This window comes from Condylura cristata, unplaced genomic scaffold (genome assembly GCF_000260355.1).
Source record: "Condylura cristata isolate star-nosed mole 26May11 unplaced genomic scaffold, ConCri1.0 scaffold00012, whole genome shotgun sequence".
NCBI classification, from domain to species: domain Eukaryota; kingdom Metazoa; phylum Chordata; class Mammalia; order Eulipotyphla; family Talpidae; genus Condylura; species Condylura cristata.
This window is the reverse complement of record NW_004567113.1, coordinates 9,826,580-9,845,663: the sequence shown is the minus strand read 5'-3', so window position 1 is coordinate 9,845,663 and position 19,084 is coordinate 9,826,580. Positions and strand designations below refer to the sequence as shown.

At 39.7% G+C, this 19,084-nt stretch overlaps 1 protein-coding gene across 2 annotated transcripts in view; it reads left to right on the top strand.

The window, feature by feature from the left end:
• The window catches only part of AFF1 (AF4/FMR2 family, member 1), a 183,608-nt gene that overhangs the window by 85,605 nt on the left and 78,919 nt on the right, over positions 1 to 19,084 (top strand). Inside the window, exons 3-4 of one of the 2 annotated variants that reach the window (XM_012724178.1) lie at positions 14,766 to 14,886; positions 15,285 to 16,211. In XM_012724178.1, coding sequence (XP_012579632.1) covers positions 14,766 to 14,886; positions 15,285 to 16,211 — 1,048 coding nt within the window. Of the gene's footprint in view, positions 1 to 14,762; positions 14,887 to 15,284; positions 16,212 to 19,084 lie in introns of both variants that reach the window. The other variant, XM_012724177.1, reaches the window with a different exon arrangement.

The following is a 19,084-nucleotide window of genomic DNA, read 5'->3' as shown; positions in this document are numbered from 1 at the left end:
CCCCCACCCCCCGTTTTTGATCCCATTCCCCACTCCACCCTACTGAGGCATCCTTTTAATCATGGAGTTGTGGTTGCCAACTCAACAAAAAGAATGATAGGTGAAGGTTTCGAAAATAGTGTAAAATCATTTTTGAATTAAGAACTCAGGCAAGTCTGCACAGCAATGCTGGATGTAACCTATAATAGGTAGATTGCATTCTGTTAGCACTCGGTACTCTCTGGGGCAGCAAGGGGTGTGATAAGTTCTGCTTGATGATCATCGGAAGCCACAGTTAATCCTGCTTGCTTTCTAAACTTTGGCATCCTCTGTTCATTTCCTAAAAATGACCGCTTTCCATGTGCACAGTAATTTGAGAGTACCATCAGCTGAGGAAAGCCCACAGACAATTTCCAGTGGATTGCTGCCCTAGAAAAGATTGAGATGCTGGGCCAGCATTGTGTAGAGAATGGCTACAAGAGACTTTCATCCCTATAAACTACTAGGGATTCTTTGGATCTTTCTATGGACTCAGACATCATGTGGTGAATGACCACTCTTCCACTCAAGTTTAAATACTTTTCAAGGAGTACGGGGTACCTTTTCCTCTTCCAAGCTTTCACTGAATCTTTAAGTTCAGATGCCAGTGCTCTTAAGTAATCCTACTTGCCTATATCCAGACTTTAGCGTTTTCCCTCCTCTGATTCTTTGGCACTTGTAACTAACCCTTGCTATTACTTAGTGTTTGTAAACCCCCCCCCCTTAAAAAAAAAAAAGTCATAGGTTATATTGTGATATCTTTATTTCTGTTATCTTTTAGCTCTAACACATATGAGGCCATCAGAATTTATGGAAACAAGGAAATTTTTTGTTTTCATTCTGAGGCTTAAGATCTTGACTTGAACTGCAGAAAACCATAGATGAGTCCATTAGTGTTCTTAAGTAGCATACATAATATTTGAAAATGCATTTCTTTCAAAGATAGTTTAGAATCGGAGGTCATGTGCATTTAACAAAATAATGACAGTGTATTTGAATTTATAATGTTGAATGCTTATTTACAATAAATATAGTAGTTTCTCCTTTTCAGAGAGTTAAAAATGAAAAGTTTAAAACATTCTAAAGGACATAATCTCTAAAAATCCTGAAGTGTATTTATTTTCCTTTCTTTTATAATTAATTGAACTCTCAGATTCTAGTTTACTAGCGTTGAAGTAAGTAGAAGGCATGCTTTGGTTGGTTTGATAAATACCCTTTGTTTTATGTAAGTGAGCTGCCTGTTGGCAGCACTGGGAAAAAGATGATATATTCTGCATATAAATGTTGATGGCTGGGGCAAAATCCAGTCCAAAGAATCCTGACAAGCTTTGGAAGGCTCATAATATTGCTTAGCAGAGGTCAAAATGAAGGGAGACTTCTCCAGACAAACAAAGGCTTACTGTTTCACTTTAAGGAGATGCCAATTATAGCTGGTGGTAGGAGGTGAGCTGGGGTTATGATGAAAATGAGAATATTTAGAAACATGTAATTGTTGCTTGTTGTCATATAAAATACCAATACATGTTTCCAGATTTCTTCTCTCATAATAATGTCCCTATTCTTCCTACTTGGAATGTCTGTGGAATTAAATGGAATAGAAGAATGAGACAACCTCTAGTTTTTATGGCATTGAGCTTTCTGTGAAATTGAGACGTGTAAATAATTGTAAGTGAAGTTGTAAAGAAAAAAATGCTGATGATGCTATGCAAATATATGAATACTTTATTCTTACAGTTTTAATGTTTTTAGTAATATGCAAATAAGATTAGATATGCTTTGTGTTTGTTAAAGCCTGAAAAAGCATTTTCAGTTATAGTAAGTTTATCTTTGCATAGTATGTTCTTGGCAGCCTGTTTAACTTGGTTTAAAGTATAATCAGCAGTGGTTTCTGTTACAAAATGTTGTGTGTTGACTGGAAATAGAGAATCCTTGAATGTAGTTTTAGATATAACCCCCCATAATGAAATGAGCTTCATTAAATGGATAAAGCAGAAGCCATACAATTTTTTGGTTTGGTCAGTAACTGAAATATCTGTTAATGGTTCCTTTTGTGTCTTCATTTAAAGAATAAATGTTTAATAGTTTCTTCTTTAGAGAAATAAGTTGCATCTTGCCAGTTTCCTTATTACCCCATTGTTCCCCACTGTTCTTATCAATACACAGACATTGCTTTTCCTTTCATTTTCCGAGTGTAAGCCTTTTCCTGTTGCTTTTTGCTGTTGGTTAGCAAGTCTAAATGCTGAGCATTTGTTCTGGCTGAAGCTGTATTGGTATATTGGCCCAGTTTCAAACAGTTCTTATCATATGTGGTGCAATTGGTTGTCTGGAATGTGTGTGTTAGAAGTTCAGTTGTTAGGAGGTACTTTTCCTTTTTGAAATGGTAAATCCTGTGCAGTTTTCCAGACTGCTTTAGAATGCACTTGATTCAATCTGATAGATGTGTAGAATTATCTGATGCTTAAAATGTTGTGGCATGAGATAACCCCTGCTTCTTAGGTTTTAAAGTTTGTTTCTGCTTACAATGAACAAAAAACTTGTTCCTGAATAATTTCTTGAGAAAAGAGTTGCTTTTTAAAAAATACCCCTGGGTTCATTTCAGCAGTTTCATGAAATATAAGATGAAATTGTAAATGATTTGCTTTTCTAATGGTTTGTGTGATATTTACTCTGATATTGCAGTCATTTGGAGGAAGCTGTCCACAACTGTCTGGTTTAAAAAAAAAATTCTGTACTATCTTTTGAAAATACTGTTGTTAACCGCAAATGTATAATTCCCCCCACCCCCACCCCAAACAACCTGGGCCCTGCCTGGCGGCTCAGTGGGTTAAAGCACAGCACTAAGAAGCCACTGTCGCAGCCACTGCAGCATGAGTTCTATCCCTGGCCAGGGGGGTGACCCACATGTAATGGCAGACCTCTCCTGACTCAGCTGCTGCTCCCCTCAGCAGTGTATTTCATATTTCAGTCCATCTGCCTGTTCTGCTCCCCACTCTTGTCTCTGGTGAGTCCTCTCACTCCCTGCACCTCTGGCCTGCCCCCCAATTCTGTATGCATAAGTAAATAAATCTTTAAAAAAAAAATAAATAAACTACAACCTGAGTATGAATCTGAATGCCAAATTCCACCCATTCAACCAGTATTTATTTAGCTGAGTGGGTTGGTGCTGGGTTTATATGGAGTGAGGAGCAAGAGAAAAGGTGACTGACTTCCTGCAGCACACACTTCTGTGAGGGAGCCAGACATAATCACACAGATAAATGAACAGCAAGATACTGTTTGATAGTACTAAGGAGCAGTAACTCTGGCTGAAATGCTGGATGCTCCTGTTGGTTGGGTGGCATGGCCATTTTGATCTGGAACCTTGCTGAGGTTTGACCTGACAAATCAATGACAACAGTGATTCTGTAATCCCGGCTGTAGGGACATACCTTCCAAATCAGAATCAGCAGTGGACAGCTTGATCTGTTCTAGATTTGAAAAGGCCAGTGTGGCTAGTATTTGAGGGATGACAGTGGGAGGGAAATTCTCTGGGAAGTGACAATAAAGAGCAAGTGTGCTGGAGGTGGAGCTTTTATATATGCAGGCTTGTTCTGGAATTGAATCTTGGATGCTAAGAGTGGAGGGTTTTCAGCAGTGAACGGAACTGCATAAACTGATTTCTCTTTCTGGATTTTTGTTTTCTTATATGCTTTTCCCACATTGCATTTATAGCAAAATGGAGAGATTTTTCATCTGGGGAATTTTTGTCCAAGTTTTATCTGTGGAGGCAGCTTACTAAAGTCCTGAATCTTGTCTTTTTTTTTTTTTTAATTAAAGATTTATTTATTTAGTGCCCTCTCTCGTGGCGCAGTGGGTTAAGGCACAGCACTGAGAAGCTAAAGCCACTTCAGCATAAGTTCGATCCCTACCCGTCCCGGAGGTGACCCACATGGTGTGGCAGACCTCTCCTGGCCTCCTTCCGCTCCCCTCAGCAGTGTACTTCATCAGTTGGCCTTTTCTGCCCCCTACTCTGTCTCTGGTGAATCCTCTCACCACCCCTGCATCTCTGTCCTGTCCCCCAGTTCTATTTATTTGTTTATGCATACAGAACTGGGGGACAGGCCAGAGGTGCAGGGGATGAGAGGAGTGACATACAGAGTGGAGAGCAGAACAGGTAGATGGATGAAATACACTGCTGAGGGGAGTGGCAGAGGTCTGCCATGTGGGTCACCCCCCTGGCCAGGGATTGAACTTGGGGTTGCAATAACTTCATAGTGCCATGCTTTAACCCGTTGCACCACCAGGGAGGGCCCCATGAAACTTATCTTAAAATTGGGGAGTCCTCCTTGGCAGCACAACAGGTTAAAGTCCGGCACTGTGAAGCTAGCCTTAGCCGCTTCATGTTGAGTTCAGTCCCAGGCCTAGGAGGCAGACCTCGCCCATCTCGCCGCTTCTTCCTACAGTAGTGTTCTCTGTCAGTCGGCCTATTCTGCCTCCCCCACTCTGTTTCTGGTGAATTTTCTCACTGCTCCTGCACCTTTGGTCTGTACCCCAATTCTGTATGCATAAATAACAAAAAATCTTAAAAAATTTTTGAATGTGCATTTACTAGAAAAGTTATCCAAACATTCTTTTCTGTCTTTTGATGTAATAAGACTTTTATAACTTATTAATAAGTGCAGTAAAACTGAAGAAAACCTGTAATGTTAACTAATTAAACTACATAGTGTTATCAAAGGCAGCTTTATGACATTTTTAGGGAAGAATGATATGAGCTCCTTCTAAGTTTGAGTCATTTGATGGTTAAAGTAGTCTGGTAAAATCAGCTTTAGTGCTTTTTTTTTTTTTAAATCAGTTTTAGTTTACAGAAAATGCATCATAATTTGTCTTCAAATAATTAAGACCAACTAGCAGAATTCAGAATTGTTTGAAGTTGAGTAATGATTGAATACTGTCCTTTTCATTAAGAATGTACATTAAACATCACTTTTTGCTAAGCACTGTGTTCTCGGAATTGACCTTTGGTCTTAAGGAGTGCAGTTTGGAGCTCCCTGATGGCCTGGAGGTTAAGTCATAGCACTACCACCATTATCATCACTAAGGCCTGAGTTCAGTCCCCAGCCAGAGCTGACTCACATGACCCAGCAGACTTTTCCTGTTTCATCTGCTGCTCCCCTCAGCAGCGTATTTCAGTAAATCTGCCCGCTCTGCTTCCACTCTGTTTCTGGTGAATCTTTTTTATCACACACCTCTGGCCTACACCCCAGTTCTTTTGTGCAAAAATAAATAAATTTTTTAAAAGGAATGCACAGTTATAAGGAACATCTAAATACTTGTGAAATCCATCTCATTTTTGTAAATTCAAACAAAATCAGATGAAAGAAAGAGATTGAGAATGCAAGCAAGCAGATGGGAGGAGAGAATGGAGGTTAAGGCTAGAGGCAGTGATATTTAGGAAGGGTTGAAAGGCAATGTGGGAGCTCGGTGAAAGGGCTGTGCTTTCTTACCATAGTCTCCCAGTTCTTATACCTGAAAAAGAAAAGAAGTAAAGTTATGAGAGTAGAGTTTTGTTTTTCTTTTTACCCAATGAAGGCTGAGAGATAAGTGGAACCAAGTATTTGCTTGGCATACACACCCAGGAGCTTTAACCCTATAGCAGCCAAGGCTCAGAGGGTTTTTTTTTTTTTTTCTCCTCAACCGGGGAATGAAAAGAGCAGATTGATGATTCATGGCAAGAAATCATGTGAGCTTGCAGTATGGAGCTAGTCCTGGGCAAGGAACCTTTTGGGTCATGTTCCCAGTAAGAAGTGAGGAAGTTCACATAACACTTTATTTGAATCTTTGGTGCTTCATATAGATTTAACCCCCCAAATAATTTTAAAATGAAGAGTGAATTACATGAGGCTAGTTTAAAAAGCAAATAAACAATAAGCAAAAATTGCAAACTTGTCTACATTCATTTGTAGGTCTGTGATATATGTGTTGTGGACTTGGATGATCAGTTGAGTATGTGAGGCGTATGCACACAGTCAATGCTGGGGTTGACCCTACTGCAGACCAGACTTGTAGAGGAAGAGCCAACAGCATCTACTGTGTTTCATTTGGGGGCCAGTGAGCAGAGCCAACCAGGCACAGGTGGTCAGAGTTTGCACTCATCACTAAGGACTCGATAACTGAAGGCAAGATAACCAACTTCCTAGGTGGCAGCTTTATCTCTGGACAGTGTTGCCAGTATGGGGGGTAATTTCTCTATCTCCCTTCATTTAAGTGCAGGTAGGCACTGTGTCAGCATTGTGGGGACCCCTTTTCTGAGACTGAGTCTTTTCTGTAATTGGTTCTCACTTCGTGTGGCATTAAAAACACGTATTTTACTAACTCCTGTCTGTAGATTGTCAACTCTTAGATGTCAGCAGGATTTCTTTTTACTGGTATGATTTGTTTATTTGTGTCACTTGCGTGATGGCCTTGCTTTGGTCAGTACTAATTTTTAGTTTTAAAAGGTGTTTGGGAGGCACAAGATTTAGAGTACTACACACAGGAATACATGGTCTTATGCTTCTGTTCCCTTCACCCCACTTTGTTTGGGCTGTATATCCCCAACCATACAGTTTTCCTTCACTGCCCTTTTAAACCAAGTTAATGAGGAAGACAAGTTCTTTTGCTTTTCTATCTAAAGGATGAAAAATGCCTCTCAAGAGTTCTGTGATCTATTAAGAGAAACAAAATGGGTTACAGTGTGAACACCAATTTAAAAAAAGAGAGATTAACAGTTAGTGTCTGAACTTAGACTATGCCCTGAAACAGCCTCTAATGTACTGCTTTGTGCAGGTGGGTCTATAATTTATGTAGTGATCATTTAAGACTGATTCCAGAGCACAACATCAGTTTTCACATGAGAGTTACTGTCAAAAGGATCTACACCCCACTGTTTGCATCCTCCTGATCTAACAGTATAACAGGAATAAGAGGATACTTGTTTTGTTTCTAATCAAAATTTTAAACTACTCTAGTAATAGATTAGTTTCTTACTGAGAAAAGAATGTTCAAACACATTATTAGGGTAAATGCTCCCTAAGCCACACTACCACTTAGCCCTTTCACCCCCAGCTGGTGTTTTCCCTTGACAGGTTTTTATACTCTATAGGTTTTCATATCTCTGCCATATATTGATATATATGCAGAAGGCTTGCACATTCCTCTCGAAAGGTAAGTTAGCACTTCTCAGAAACAAGGGTCAGAACAAGTTAGCCCAAGTAGAGGCAGTGTCATTTTAAAAATCCTGCTTTTACTGTAGGTCAAATGTCTTACAGATTGATTTTGTATGTGAAATCACATACAACTAATTTGGGACGATAAATGCTGCTTGAGAGGTCTGTGTCAGACAGAAGTGAGACATTGATATGATCCCTCAGGTGTTCCTCCAGCCAACAGCCGTTACAGGACACTGTTGGCCTTTCTTTTGGGTGACCCCTTTAGTATTATACTAATACTTTTTGTAAGAGGTTTGTTTTAGGTTTAATCTCTGATATTTTCCCCCTTTATTGTGTGTATGTTAGATCATGGGGGCCATATTTAAGGTGAAATTCTTGGAAGATTCGGCTGAGTGATTTTTATTATGAGAAAGCTTGTTGTGAATTCTTTCATCTATAACAAAGTGAGTCGGAAAAAATTCCGTTTCTGACACACCATTTATTTAATTTCAGACATGGAGCCTCTTTGATTGCTAATGTTGTATTTGTGAGATTTAGTTTAATGAATACTTAATATGTGCATTATAGTATGTTGACCTTTTTCCCCCTGAAGTCATTGTGAAAAATGTTACGTCAATGTTAAGATTATAGAGACAGAGGAACAAGGAAACTAAGGGCCAGAAGACAGACTGACAGTGTCTGTGGGGTTAGCTACCAAAGTCAAAAGAGGTCACTCTAGTATAAGGAGTGCGAATCCAAGCCTGCTTTCCTTTTGCCTTTGCAGTTTATTGACACATATATCACCATTCTCAAAACTAGGTTGCTTGACTTTTGTAAATAGTTATCACTTGGGAATTTTATGTTTTGTTTAGTCCTTTGTACATTCAAATCAGAATGGCATAGTGCCTCTAAAATATTTTTAAAAGACTTGCTCTTTAAAAAAATTAACAGTTGATTTTAAGATTTTTCCTTTCCTACCCACCGAATATCTTTCATGTCTGTGAAGATAAATACACAAGAGAAATTACACCCTGCCCTCCCGGGGAGAATCAAACTTATAAATGTGAGTTCTAAGGAGAGTTGGTCACCTCTATCAGAGGAAAGTCTGTGTGAAGTGATCAGTCAAGGGTGATAAATGGTTAGCTGTGCCAGCCAGCCCTGTGGGCAGACAGTTGCCATGGTAGCAGGAATGGCATTCAGCAGCCCTGCATGACTAACCTAGATTAGTGGCATGGCCCTGGCTTCCTGCCTGAAAGAAGGTGCTACAGCTAGATGACAGCAGAGTGAGCTGTGGCTCCTAGACCCTGCTGTGTTTCCTCCTTCCACGATACTCCCTTTCCTTTTTTTTTTTTTTTTTTTTGCAGTGAGTTTTTTTTTTTTTCTCCATTTTATCATAAGAAGAAAAATTTGAAAAATCAAGTCAGTATACCCTGATAGGCACAGCCTGGGGTCAACGGAATAACTGCTTTCAGGACTGAATAAGCAGTTCTAAATTATTTCCTTAGGAGTTCCACCATCTCTCGGAAAGTGAGAGCATCAGGCATTTTTTTTTTTTTAAAGATTTTATTTATTTATTCGTACAGAACTGGGGTACAGGCCAGAGGCTCAGGGGCGGTGAGAGGCTTCACCAGAGACAGAGCGGGGAACAGAACAGTCAGATCGACAAGTACACTGCTGAGGGGAGCAGCGGACGGGTCAGGAGAGGTCTGTCTCACCATGTGGTCGCCTCTGGGGCAGGGGGAATCGAACTCAGGCTTTAGTTTCTTAGTGCAGTGCTTTAACCCGCTGTGCCACCAGGGAGGGCCGCATCAGGCATGTTTTAGATCTCCCAGACTCATTCTGCTTCCTGTGCTGACTTAGAGTAGTTGAACTCTGTCAGTGAAAACACCTGTGGTGACGTCCCCAAAGTAGTGGCTTGAGCATTTGTGTTCTGCAGGGTGAACCTCACATATTAACTGCTCTCTCACCAAGCACTGGCAACTGAAGCCTGTGCTTTTCACCCTTCGGTCTTTTCTAGTTCATTTAATTAAAAAATGAAGGTAGTAGAAGAGGTAGTTTGATTGCATTCTGCAGAGATATTGTTGATGCAACAGGGTTGAACTGTGAAGATGGTGGAGAGCAGTCATGATCCAGAAACAAAGAACCTCACTTCAAAGTAAAGTTATGTCCGATCTGAAAATATTTGTTTGCAGATTTCTTGTGGTGTTCATGGATGGTCCACCTGGTGGCCAGACTTTGCACCCTTCCTCAAGGGGCACTTCCACGTGTGGGCTTATTTTGTTTTCAGTCAGCAGCATCAGATAATCATGGACTTCTGGACTGTTTAGTAAGCTGGCCCTGAGGCCCTGGGAAAATGGCCTAAGTCAGCTTGCCAGAAGTTAATGGTAGCAGAGCCTGTTACCAGGGATATAGTGGCTACTTAGGTGCAAGTTTATTTACAGCTGTACTTAAAATAATTAATGTGAAGAATCTTTTAGCACATTAGAAATGACCTGTGAATCCAGAGATTACTATGGAGTCAAGTGATCACAAATCTATCATTTTAAAAAGTTCTCTAAGATAAGATTTGTAGCACAGTTTTTATTACTTGAAGAACAACTTCATGCTGTTGCCACTCATCTCTCAATGGGCCCTCTGGTTAGGTCCTTGGTCAAAGTCCAAGTCAATTCAAATGTGGTGACATTTAGTCAAATTATGTTGTGACTCTGAGATTGCTCAACTGGTCTGGATAATACCCAAGATAATATCCAAATTGTGTGCCTTTTTGAGACAAAGGAATTAGGAGAAATTATGAGTGATTGTAAATTAACACACTTTGGAATTCCTTCTTTGAGGTTGCCCTATTTAACACAGCCAGAAAACTTTGCTAGCTGAAGTCTGATTCAGAACACAAGCTTTGGTGCCAGGCAGGTCAGCATTTGAATTCAGTAATAGCAAATTAATCTCTGAACTTTTTTTTTTTTTTAACCTGGAAAGTGAGGTTAATAATCTCCCTCCCACATAGTTGCAAAAATAGCTGGGATACTTTAGTGCTGTGCCTAAATCAGTGCTGACAGAGGTGGCGGTATTGCATGTATAGCTGGCAGTACTGTCACTGGTTTTGGTTAGCCTACAGCAACCCATAAGACCCAGAAGAATCTTAGAACCATCTAGAAAATTTGTTAAAATACTTATCTCAGGTCTCACATCAGATCTATCGAATCAGAATTCAGGGTGTGTCTCTGCAATCTGAATTTTAACAAGCCTTTGAGGGTGATTCTGATGTTCACGAAAGCTAGAGAGCCTCTCGTGTAATGTAAAGTGCTATCTATGTAGGAATCGGTGAAAGAATGTGTAACTGTTTTGTGTGGTACTTAAGAGAAAGTCTGACAAGGCTGATGTTGGGATGAGGTTATCCTGTGAGGAGTGGATGTGTTTTGCTTCTACCTAGAAGAAAACTCCACCTTTAATTAAATGGAGTGATAGTCAACTTGTAATTATTCAAAATTAGAGTTGTGGATTGTGTAGAATATTTGTTTCTTATAATCCCCTCATTTAAAAAATTTCCACCTACCCCATCCCCTTACTTACACCTTGCTTTAAAAACAATGATATCTAGAGACTGAACAATGGTTTAGTTTACTCCTGTTGAGAATTATGTTCATCTTTTTTATACTTACATTTTTTTCCATTTTCAAAATGGAAGCAATAAAAAGAAGATAATTCGTGAAAAAAATTGCCTATGGACTTTAACATTCTTTAAAGCTATTGCAAACTTGAAATAATAAAAGCTAAATAAACCAGAGAAGCTAGACAATTCAGGAGAGTGAGGACTGGAAAGGTTGACTGGCCACTTCCTGCCTCATCTGCTCTGCTTCGGCTCTGCCCAGGAGTTTTGCTGAGTGACACCTAAGGGGAGTTGCCCAACAGACAGTGTGGGTGGGAGTAAATTTTCTCACTAAGTCTAGACCTCATAAAATTCAGCCTACGAGTGCCTCTCATGTCTTTCCTCATGTCACTATTTTTAGGTTTTTCCATTGAAGGGTCATGGTGAATGAGAAAAAAAGGTGTTCAAAACTTTTCTCAATAGGCATATATGTCTGCCAATCATCTTGATGTGGGTTTAAATTTTTTAAAATAATGAAGTAAAATCTTAATTAACGAGAATTATTAATTTAGTATGGATTTCCTTCCTGTGTGAAGCATCTTGATTTTTTGGATCCTACAATAATGCCAGTGTTAAGAATTTTGTAAATTGTGTTCTTCTTGCTTTTTCCTGAAGTTTTTAAAAAATGTTTTGGAATGGAAATCTGCAAATGTGGTGAAACCTCATTGGGGCTGTGGCCTGGGCTGATTTGGAAATGTTTTAGTGTAATTTTTCTTAAAGATGTATGTGGACAGGTTGAAAGGAAAATTAAGTGTAGTCTCTGAGCAACCTATTCATACCCTCACTTTTCAATCTGGGACCAAGAATTTCCCACTTGGCATTACTTTTTTTCAGAGACAAAAGTAGCGACTTCTCAGTAGTAGGTAGAAATATATCTTAAAAAGCAGAATTGGGCTCTTCCTGGTGGCACAACAGGTTAAAGCACCGCATTATGAAGTTCTCTGAAGCCACTACAGCACGAGTTCAATCCCCTGCCAGGGAGCTGACCCACACGGCGTGGCAAACCTCTCTTGATCTGCCTTTTCTGCTCCCTACTCTGTCTGTGGTGAATCTTCTCACCCACCATACCTCTGGCCTGTACCCCAGTTCTGTAAGCATAAATAAATCTTTAAAACAAAACAATAAAGCAGAGCTAAGTTTTTGATATGACATGATAAATCATTCTTTATCACATTCAGCCGGGTGAATGTGATTGCTTTTCTACCCCCCCTCCCTCCCAATTCCCAATGTTGAACAGCTATGGAAAAAGACTTTTTTTTCCTATGTCTTTTTTTTTTTCTACTCATACTCTAAATTTTGTTTTATTTATTTATTTATGCATGCATGCAAGAGCTGAGGTGTAGGTCAGAGGTGGGGAGCATTCACAAAGAGATAGAGTAGGAAACAGAACAGGTGCACTTCTGAGGGGGAGCAGTGGGTGAGACAGGAGAGGTCTGCTGCTTGGTTATTTCCCTGGCCAGGATCGAACTCATGCTGCAGTTAGCTTCCTATGGCTTCATGGTGCTGAGACATAACCCCTTGCACCACCAGGTAGGCCTCTATAGTTTTCTAATTGTTTTTGTACATGTCTTCCAAAGTTCAGTTTAAAGAGATTGCAAGTTTATTTACATATATTGTATTCACTGAAATAGTTTTTAAATTTTAAAATGTGTAATAGTTAGCTTCTATGCAGAGTACCATACTTATGCCCCAGGAAAGTGATAAATATGAAAGGTTCTTTTATGACCCAGTTAATATGTTAGGGGAGAAGGGAAATGAGAGACCCAATTGATAGGCTAAATCGGCACATCCTTGGTGCATTTGAGGAACCTTTTGGAAAAGGCAATGTTTGAATCACTCCCAAGAATTAATGAAAATTGGGGAAGAATAGAGGTGGTTAAGAGAGAGGCCAAGAAAATTTGTGATCAGAATGTGTGATTAGAATGAAAATTTCCAAATCCTGTATATCACTAAGTAGTTAAGGAATAGTTTGGTTGTGATTTAATATAGAGGTATTCATAAAAAAAATCATAGTGGTCCTGGAAAAATTGATTTTCTTTAAGTAAAAGGGGCTGCTGGTGTGGAATGAGATTAAGAACTGCCCTTTTTCACAGGGCATGTGTGGAGAATGGGTATGACTGAGAACAAATAGAATGCATGTGGCAGGCCTATCAGGAGACAGTGGGATAATTTTTAGTGTAGATTACTGAGGAATTTTAATGTAAAATTAAGATTTAAAGTTTATTTTGCAACAGTAAAGAGCCATCAAGCTCTTAACTTAAAATATGGTTAATGAGGCCCTCCCTGGTGGCGCAACGGGTTAAAGCACAACACAAGAGGCTTAAGCCACTTTCTCATGAGTTCGATTCCCGCCTGCCCCGGAGGTGACCACCGGAGGTGACCACATGGCGCGGCAGACCTCTCCTGACCCGCCCGCTGCTCCCCTCAGCAGTGTACTTCATAGATCTGCCTGTTCTGCTCCCCACTCTGTCTCTGGTGAATCCTCTCACCCTCAACATCTCTGGCCTGTACCCCAGTTCTGTACAAATAAATGAATAAATCTTAAAAAATATGGTTAATGACCTGAGAACCAGGGCCTTAGGTTGGAGTTATTTCCATGACAGGGATAAATTGGAGGACAAGATGTTGGGGGAGGAAGGAGAACTGTGAGTAGGCTCTTGTCGGAGGTAGAAGGAAAACACATGAGAGACCTGAAGTGAGTGAAGTGCGGGAATGTGTGACATCAGGACTAGAATTATTTTCTTTTTTCCAAAGATTTACTTATATATGCACATAAGAACAGGTATAGGCTAGAGGAGCAGAGGGTAAGAGAATTTACCAGAGACAGAGTGGGGAGCAGAACAGGCAGATCCACGAAGTACACTGCTGAGGGGAGCAGCGTGCCAAATAGGAAAGGTCTGTTGTGCCATGCAGGTCACCTCCCTGGCCGGGGGAACGGATATGTGCTGCAATGGCTGTGGAAAGCTTGATAGTGCTGAGACTTAACTCATGTGCCACCAGGGCTAGAATTTCTAATGTTACATGTAATATTGGCTGAAAGATCAAATATTTTCCTGTTTATTCGAGTAATACTGGGGAAAGATTGAGTTAGAAGAAGTCTGTGACGACAGAAGTCTTAGTGTCCTTCTGTCACATCTGGAGCTTAGGAGGAGTGGCCTGTGTTGCTAACATGAAGCATGCCCCTTTGGCTTGTATGCTGACTAAAAGGATATCTTTTTTGACTTTTATCTCTGAATTTGTCTTTTCCTTGATGCATTTTAACTTCGGTGCCACGATCAGTGACTTTTAGGGTATGTTTTTGGTTTAAATGACACAGTCAGATTATAAGACATCTCAGTTGGTAGAGCCAACATTTAAATAGGATTTCCCCCTCCATGACATTTTAAATGAGAAATAAAAATTATCTTTTGGGCTTTACATGCCAAGACAGTCCAAGCAGAGTTGGATGAGAATGAAGTAAATGCTGTTTTGGGTGCCTGGTAATCTTTTAATTAGGAAATAAGCCTTTTGATTTTAATCTTCCAAAATGTACAATGCCAATCCAGGAAAAAAGCCTTTTTAAAGTTCATATCCTGCTGACTTCTTCAGATAAAAAGCTTCCACCTCTGCCTTATATTTTACAAGTGAAAAGTAAAAATATCACTAGTCTGGTCTCAGTTGCAATGCTGCCTATAAATGATTGTTCAGCTTGGGATCAGTCTTGAGCGGGGAAGGCAGTAATACAGAGTGAATCTCAGGTTCCTGGGGCCTGGTCCAGGAACCGGAGGGTCACAGCCCTTTGACCGTGACCATGTTCTAGGAGTGGGTTGAGAGTCTTATGCTTTCTTTAACCTCCCTTGCTCTTGCCTCTGTCACACATGTACATGTGAAGAACAAAATTTGGATACTGATAAGTTTTATTATTTTTGTTCTTCCATGGCGTCTTGAAGCAGCTTGTACAATGAGGACAGAAACCTGCTTCGAATTAGAGAGAAGGAAAGACGCAACCAGGAAGCTCACCAAGAGAAAGAGGCATTTGCTGAAAAGACCCCCCTTTTTGGAGAGCCTTACAAGGTATTTATTGCATACTAGGAGGTGAAAGTCTGGCTTATCACAATATTTAGCTGTCTGATGAATGTGAGTTTAAACAAGGGTCACAACTGTGAAAATAAGACGGCATGTCCTAGAGATTGTTTTTAAAAACAAGATATAAAGTTTTTCTGAATCTTGTTTGTAAAAGTTACCAAAGTTTGTGGTTTTCTTTTGTAATGTTATTTTCCTGTATGTAGTAATATGTGTCTGTGTCAGACTTCACCAGGGGAACTGAGTTTACATAGCCTGTTAAATTCTACATGTTACATGTTAAATTGGGGGTGTTTCTTTTTTATTGGCATTACATAACCTGGCTTATTAAATGGTTGTTTTTCCTAGATCAAAAAAAAAAAAAATTAACTCCCCTTTTCTTTTTTCAGACTGAAAAAGGCGATGAGCTGTCTAGTCGCCTACAGAACATGTTGGGAAATTATGAAGAAGTGAAGGAGTTCCTTAGTACCAACTCCCACCCCCAGCACTCGGATGCTTCTGAGAATAGGCTGGGGAAACAGAGATATCCTTTGTTTCCTGAGAAGGGGAGCGGCATTCCATCCCACTCCTTCCATACTAGTGTCCACCACCAGCCTGTTAACACTCCTGCCTCTGGCCCACTTCCTGTTGGTAACATTAGCCACAATCCAAAGATGGCACAGCCAAGAATGGAACCAATGTCAAGTCTCCATGTCAAAAGCTACTGTCCACCAGACAGCCAGCATCTGACCCAAGATCGCCTTGGTCAGGAGGGTTGTGGCTCTAATCATCACAAAAAAGGTGACCGCAGAGCTGGTGGAGGAGAACACTGTGCTTCATTGACGGACTCAGCTCCAACGAGGGAGCTTTCTCCCTTACTCTCCTCTTTGTCTTCCCCCATGCCCCCTTTGTCACCTATACATTCCAACCAGCAGACTCTTCCCAGGACACTAGGAAGCAACAAGGTTCACAGCAGTAACAGTAATAGTAAAGGCTTCTACAGGGCCAAATCTCCAAAGGACCTCACAGTAAAGGCCCTTGAGAGAGATATCCCTCAAGACAGTTTGGTGGCAGTCGCCAGCCTTGGAGTAGCCCCTCCCCAGGCACCTTCTCAGGCTTTCCCCCAACCTCCTCTCCCCTCAAAATGCATCACAATGCAGCAAAAACCTACCGCTTATGTCCGGCCCATGGACGGTCAAGATCAGGCTCCTAGTGAGTCCCCTGAACTGAAACGGCCACCAGAGGACTACCGGCAACAGACCTTTGAAAAAACAGACTTAAAAGTGCCTGCCAAAGCCAAGCTCACCAAGCTGAAGATGCCTTCTCAGTCTGTTGAGGTGAGTGAAATCTAATATCTGGGGCAGTTGCACTGTGAAAGAGTATTTCAGATGGAAGTTTCTAGAAAGTAGTGGGGTGTCAGTGACTTTGGGAAAGGAGATCCCACTTTGACTTTAGGATCTTATTAATTAACAAAAATTCAAGTCTGAGATGGATTACTCATGACGTATTTGAAGTATGGTTTGTAGGAAGTTTTTAAAAGTCAATTTATTAAACATAATTTACATACAGTGAAATACATAGATCATAGTAAGGGCTTGTGTTTTGAAAGATATGTACTATCTATATAACTCACAACCCAATCGAGATAGAGTACATATCTATTATGAGAAAGTTTCAGGAAGGTGTCGAGTTGTATGTTTTTTGTTTGGGGGAACACTGACTTGTTTAACAGTATTTAAAAAAGTTTTTGGTTAATGCTTCCTCAGACTCAGCCTGAGCTCTGACCCATACAACAGGTCATAATACTGAAGGTTAAGTTTTTTGTTTTTTTGTTTTTTTTTAAAGATATGTTGCCTGTAAATTTTAAGGAACTTTGAAATTAATATTTTTTAACTTACCATTTAAAACAGAAGAATTGGCGATATGGCAAAATCTTATTTGAGAGTGAATCACAGATACAGAAATTGTTATTCCACATGGCATTTTAAAGTAACTAAAATACATTTTAACAGTTGTAGAAGGACATTTTATTTTAAAATTAGGCAGTACACACACACACACACACACACATATATAATACTGCATTTTTTAAACAAAGAAAAAGATAATCTTTCTCTGCTCCTTTGATAAAAGGCAGCACTGTGCTTGAATGACGATATTTCAAGCATTCTTCCTATCACTGAAATTTTAAATAAGTACTACTTATTCTAAAATGTTTGAAGTTAAAGCTTATCTGTTAAGGTACATTCTGTGGTTTAGTTACATCTGTTGTATAAACATTTAATTTACATATCCAGTACTCAGAGTATGCAACAAGCTGCATATCTTACCTAAAAGGTAAAATTCTTAAAGGCCAAAAAAATCCCACAAAACAAAATCCTCTAGGATCTTTAGCTATAAAGATAACCTTTATCTTTAAGGAGGGAGGTCTGTTGCTTTGTGGCCAGCTTTTGGTTTGGGTTCTGTCTTCAATCAGCTCTTGAGTTGGAGTCTACAAAGATGCTTCAATATGTGATTTGTTTGGAGGTCAAGGCAAAATGAGAAAGGGGAGTCAAAGCAAATGACAGAAATGACCAAGATGGCAGAACTCTATGTTTAAGTGCAAATTATGAAGCATCTGCAATGGGCCTTTTATTGAACGTGTGCTATGATGTGTGGTGGAGTAAGGAGCAGGGAGAAAGTAGAGAAGAATAAAGTGAGACCCTCGCTCCCAAGTGGTCAGTCAAGCCTTCTTTTAAGATAGTAAAGAACAGAATCTGATTTTCTTTGCTTGAGCAAATAAGGTCTGTTCTGTTTTCAAACAAAAACAAACACCAACAGAATAGTAATAAAACATGGCTTTAAAACATTTTAAGACCCATTTTCTACCAAATGCTCAGCCATTGGCTACAGTGCAGGTTGGCATGCCAAAAACTGTTCTGGTCCCTGCCCCAAAAGAGACTGTAAGTCTAGGGTGGAGCTAAGCTTACACACAGTATGAACTAAAGTTTTCAAATGTTACCGAAGACAGTGAACATACAGAAATTTACCCAGTAGGTTTTCCAATAGATCTTTTAGGGAACAGGACCCTGGTTAACTTAGTAGCTAATTTTTGGTGAAAAAACCTAAGCTCATTTGAAATTTCTCCCAAGGACTTAAGATTTGATAAATATTTAAAATATAGAACTATGTGAGATGGCATGTTTTCTCAGGGGACATTTGCAGTGAACAAAATCCTCCATAAATTCAGTGATTGGAGAAAGAATTTTTTTGGCACAAAGGCACCTTCTAGGAACTATTGAGTAGATATAAACTTTTTCATTGTTGGCCTGTTACTGCTATCAGCATTTTAAAAAATGTGATGACTCCCTCTGGTTTTTACTAACTCACTCAGGTCATTTGCAGCTGTGGTTCCAACTTCCTCAGAACTCCTGGGTAGGGTTGGTTGAGTGGGAGGACGAACCAGGACTTCCGGCAGCCAGTCAAGACCTAAGTGCTGGGAATGTAGAGGGAGTAATTTTGGGGTAGTGATGCTCTCATGCTGGGTTCTGGATTTGACTTAATTCTTTTAACTGCAACCTCACATTTCACAACATATTATTAATTTTCTGTTCACATACCTTATGAGCGTTTTTAATGTAGAATTTGATTAAAATCTTAAATTTTAAAATTCTGATGAATTCCAAGGGAAGCATATAGTTGGAGCATAGAAAATGCAGGGAATTAGCCCCAGAGTGGCAAACCTAGGGATACTGAAGAGGAAGTAGGTTGTTGGTAGAGCTGTGAAAAGGGGGTTTAAGATAGCCTGTGGTTTTCCTTTATTTGCTTAATTTCTCTTAAGGCAAGTCTGAGGAAGTTCTTTCCTGGCTTGCTTGAGGGCTTTTGATGTTTTTCATGCTCCTCTTTCCCCATTACTTCTTGAAGCAGTATTATTTTAAAAATGAACCAAAATGGGAAAGTCATCATGTCTGTTTGGAGTTCTTTCATCCTCAGGCTACCACATTAAGTGTGGATTCCTTACACTACAGTTTCTTTTACTTCCCAGTAAAGACTTGATTTGCATAGCAATTTCCCTGCCCCCCTTTCTAATTCATTTTACAAACAATTGTATAATGAAAATATAATATGAAGCAAATAATACATTGCTATAGCACAATTCATTCTGAGATGGAAAAATTGGAAAATTTATATAAGACAAAAATACTGAGATAATTTTACCCTTACTAATATT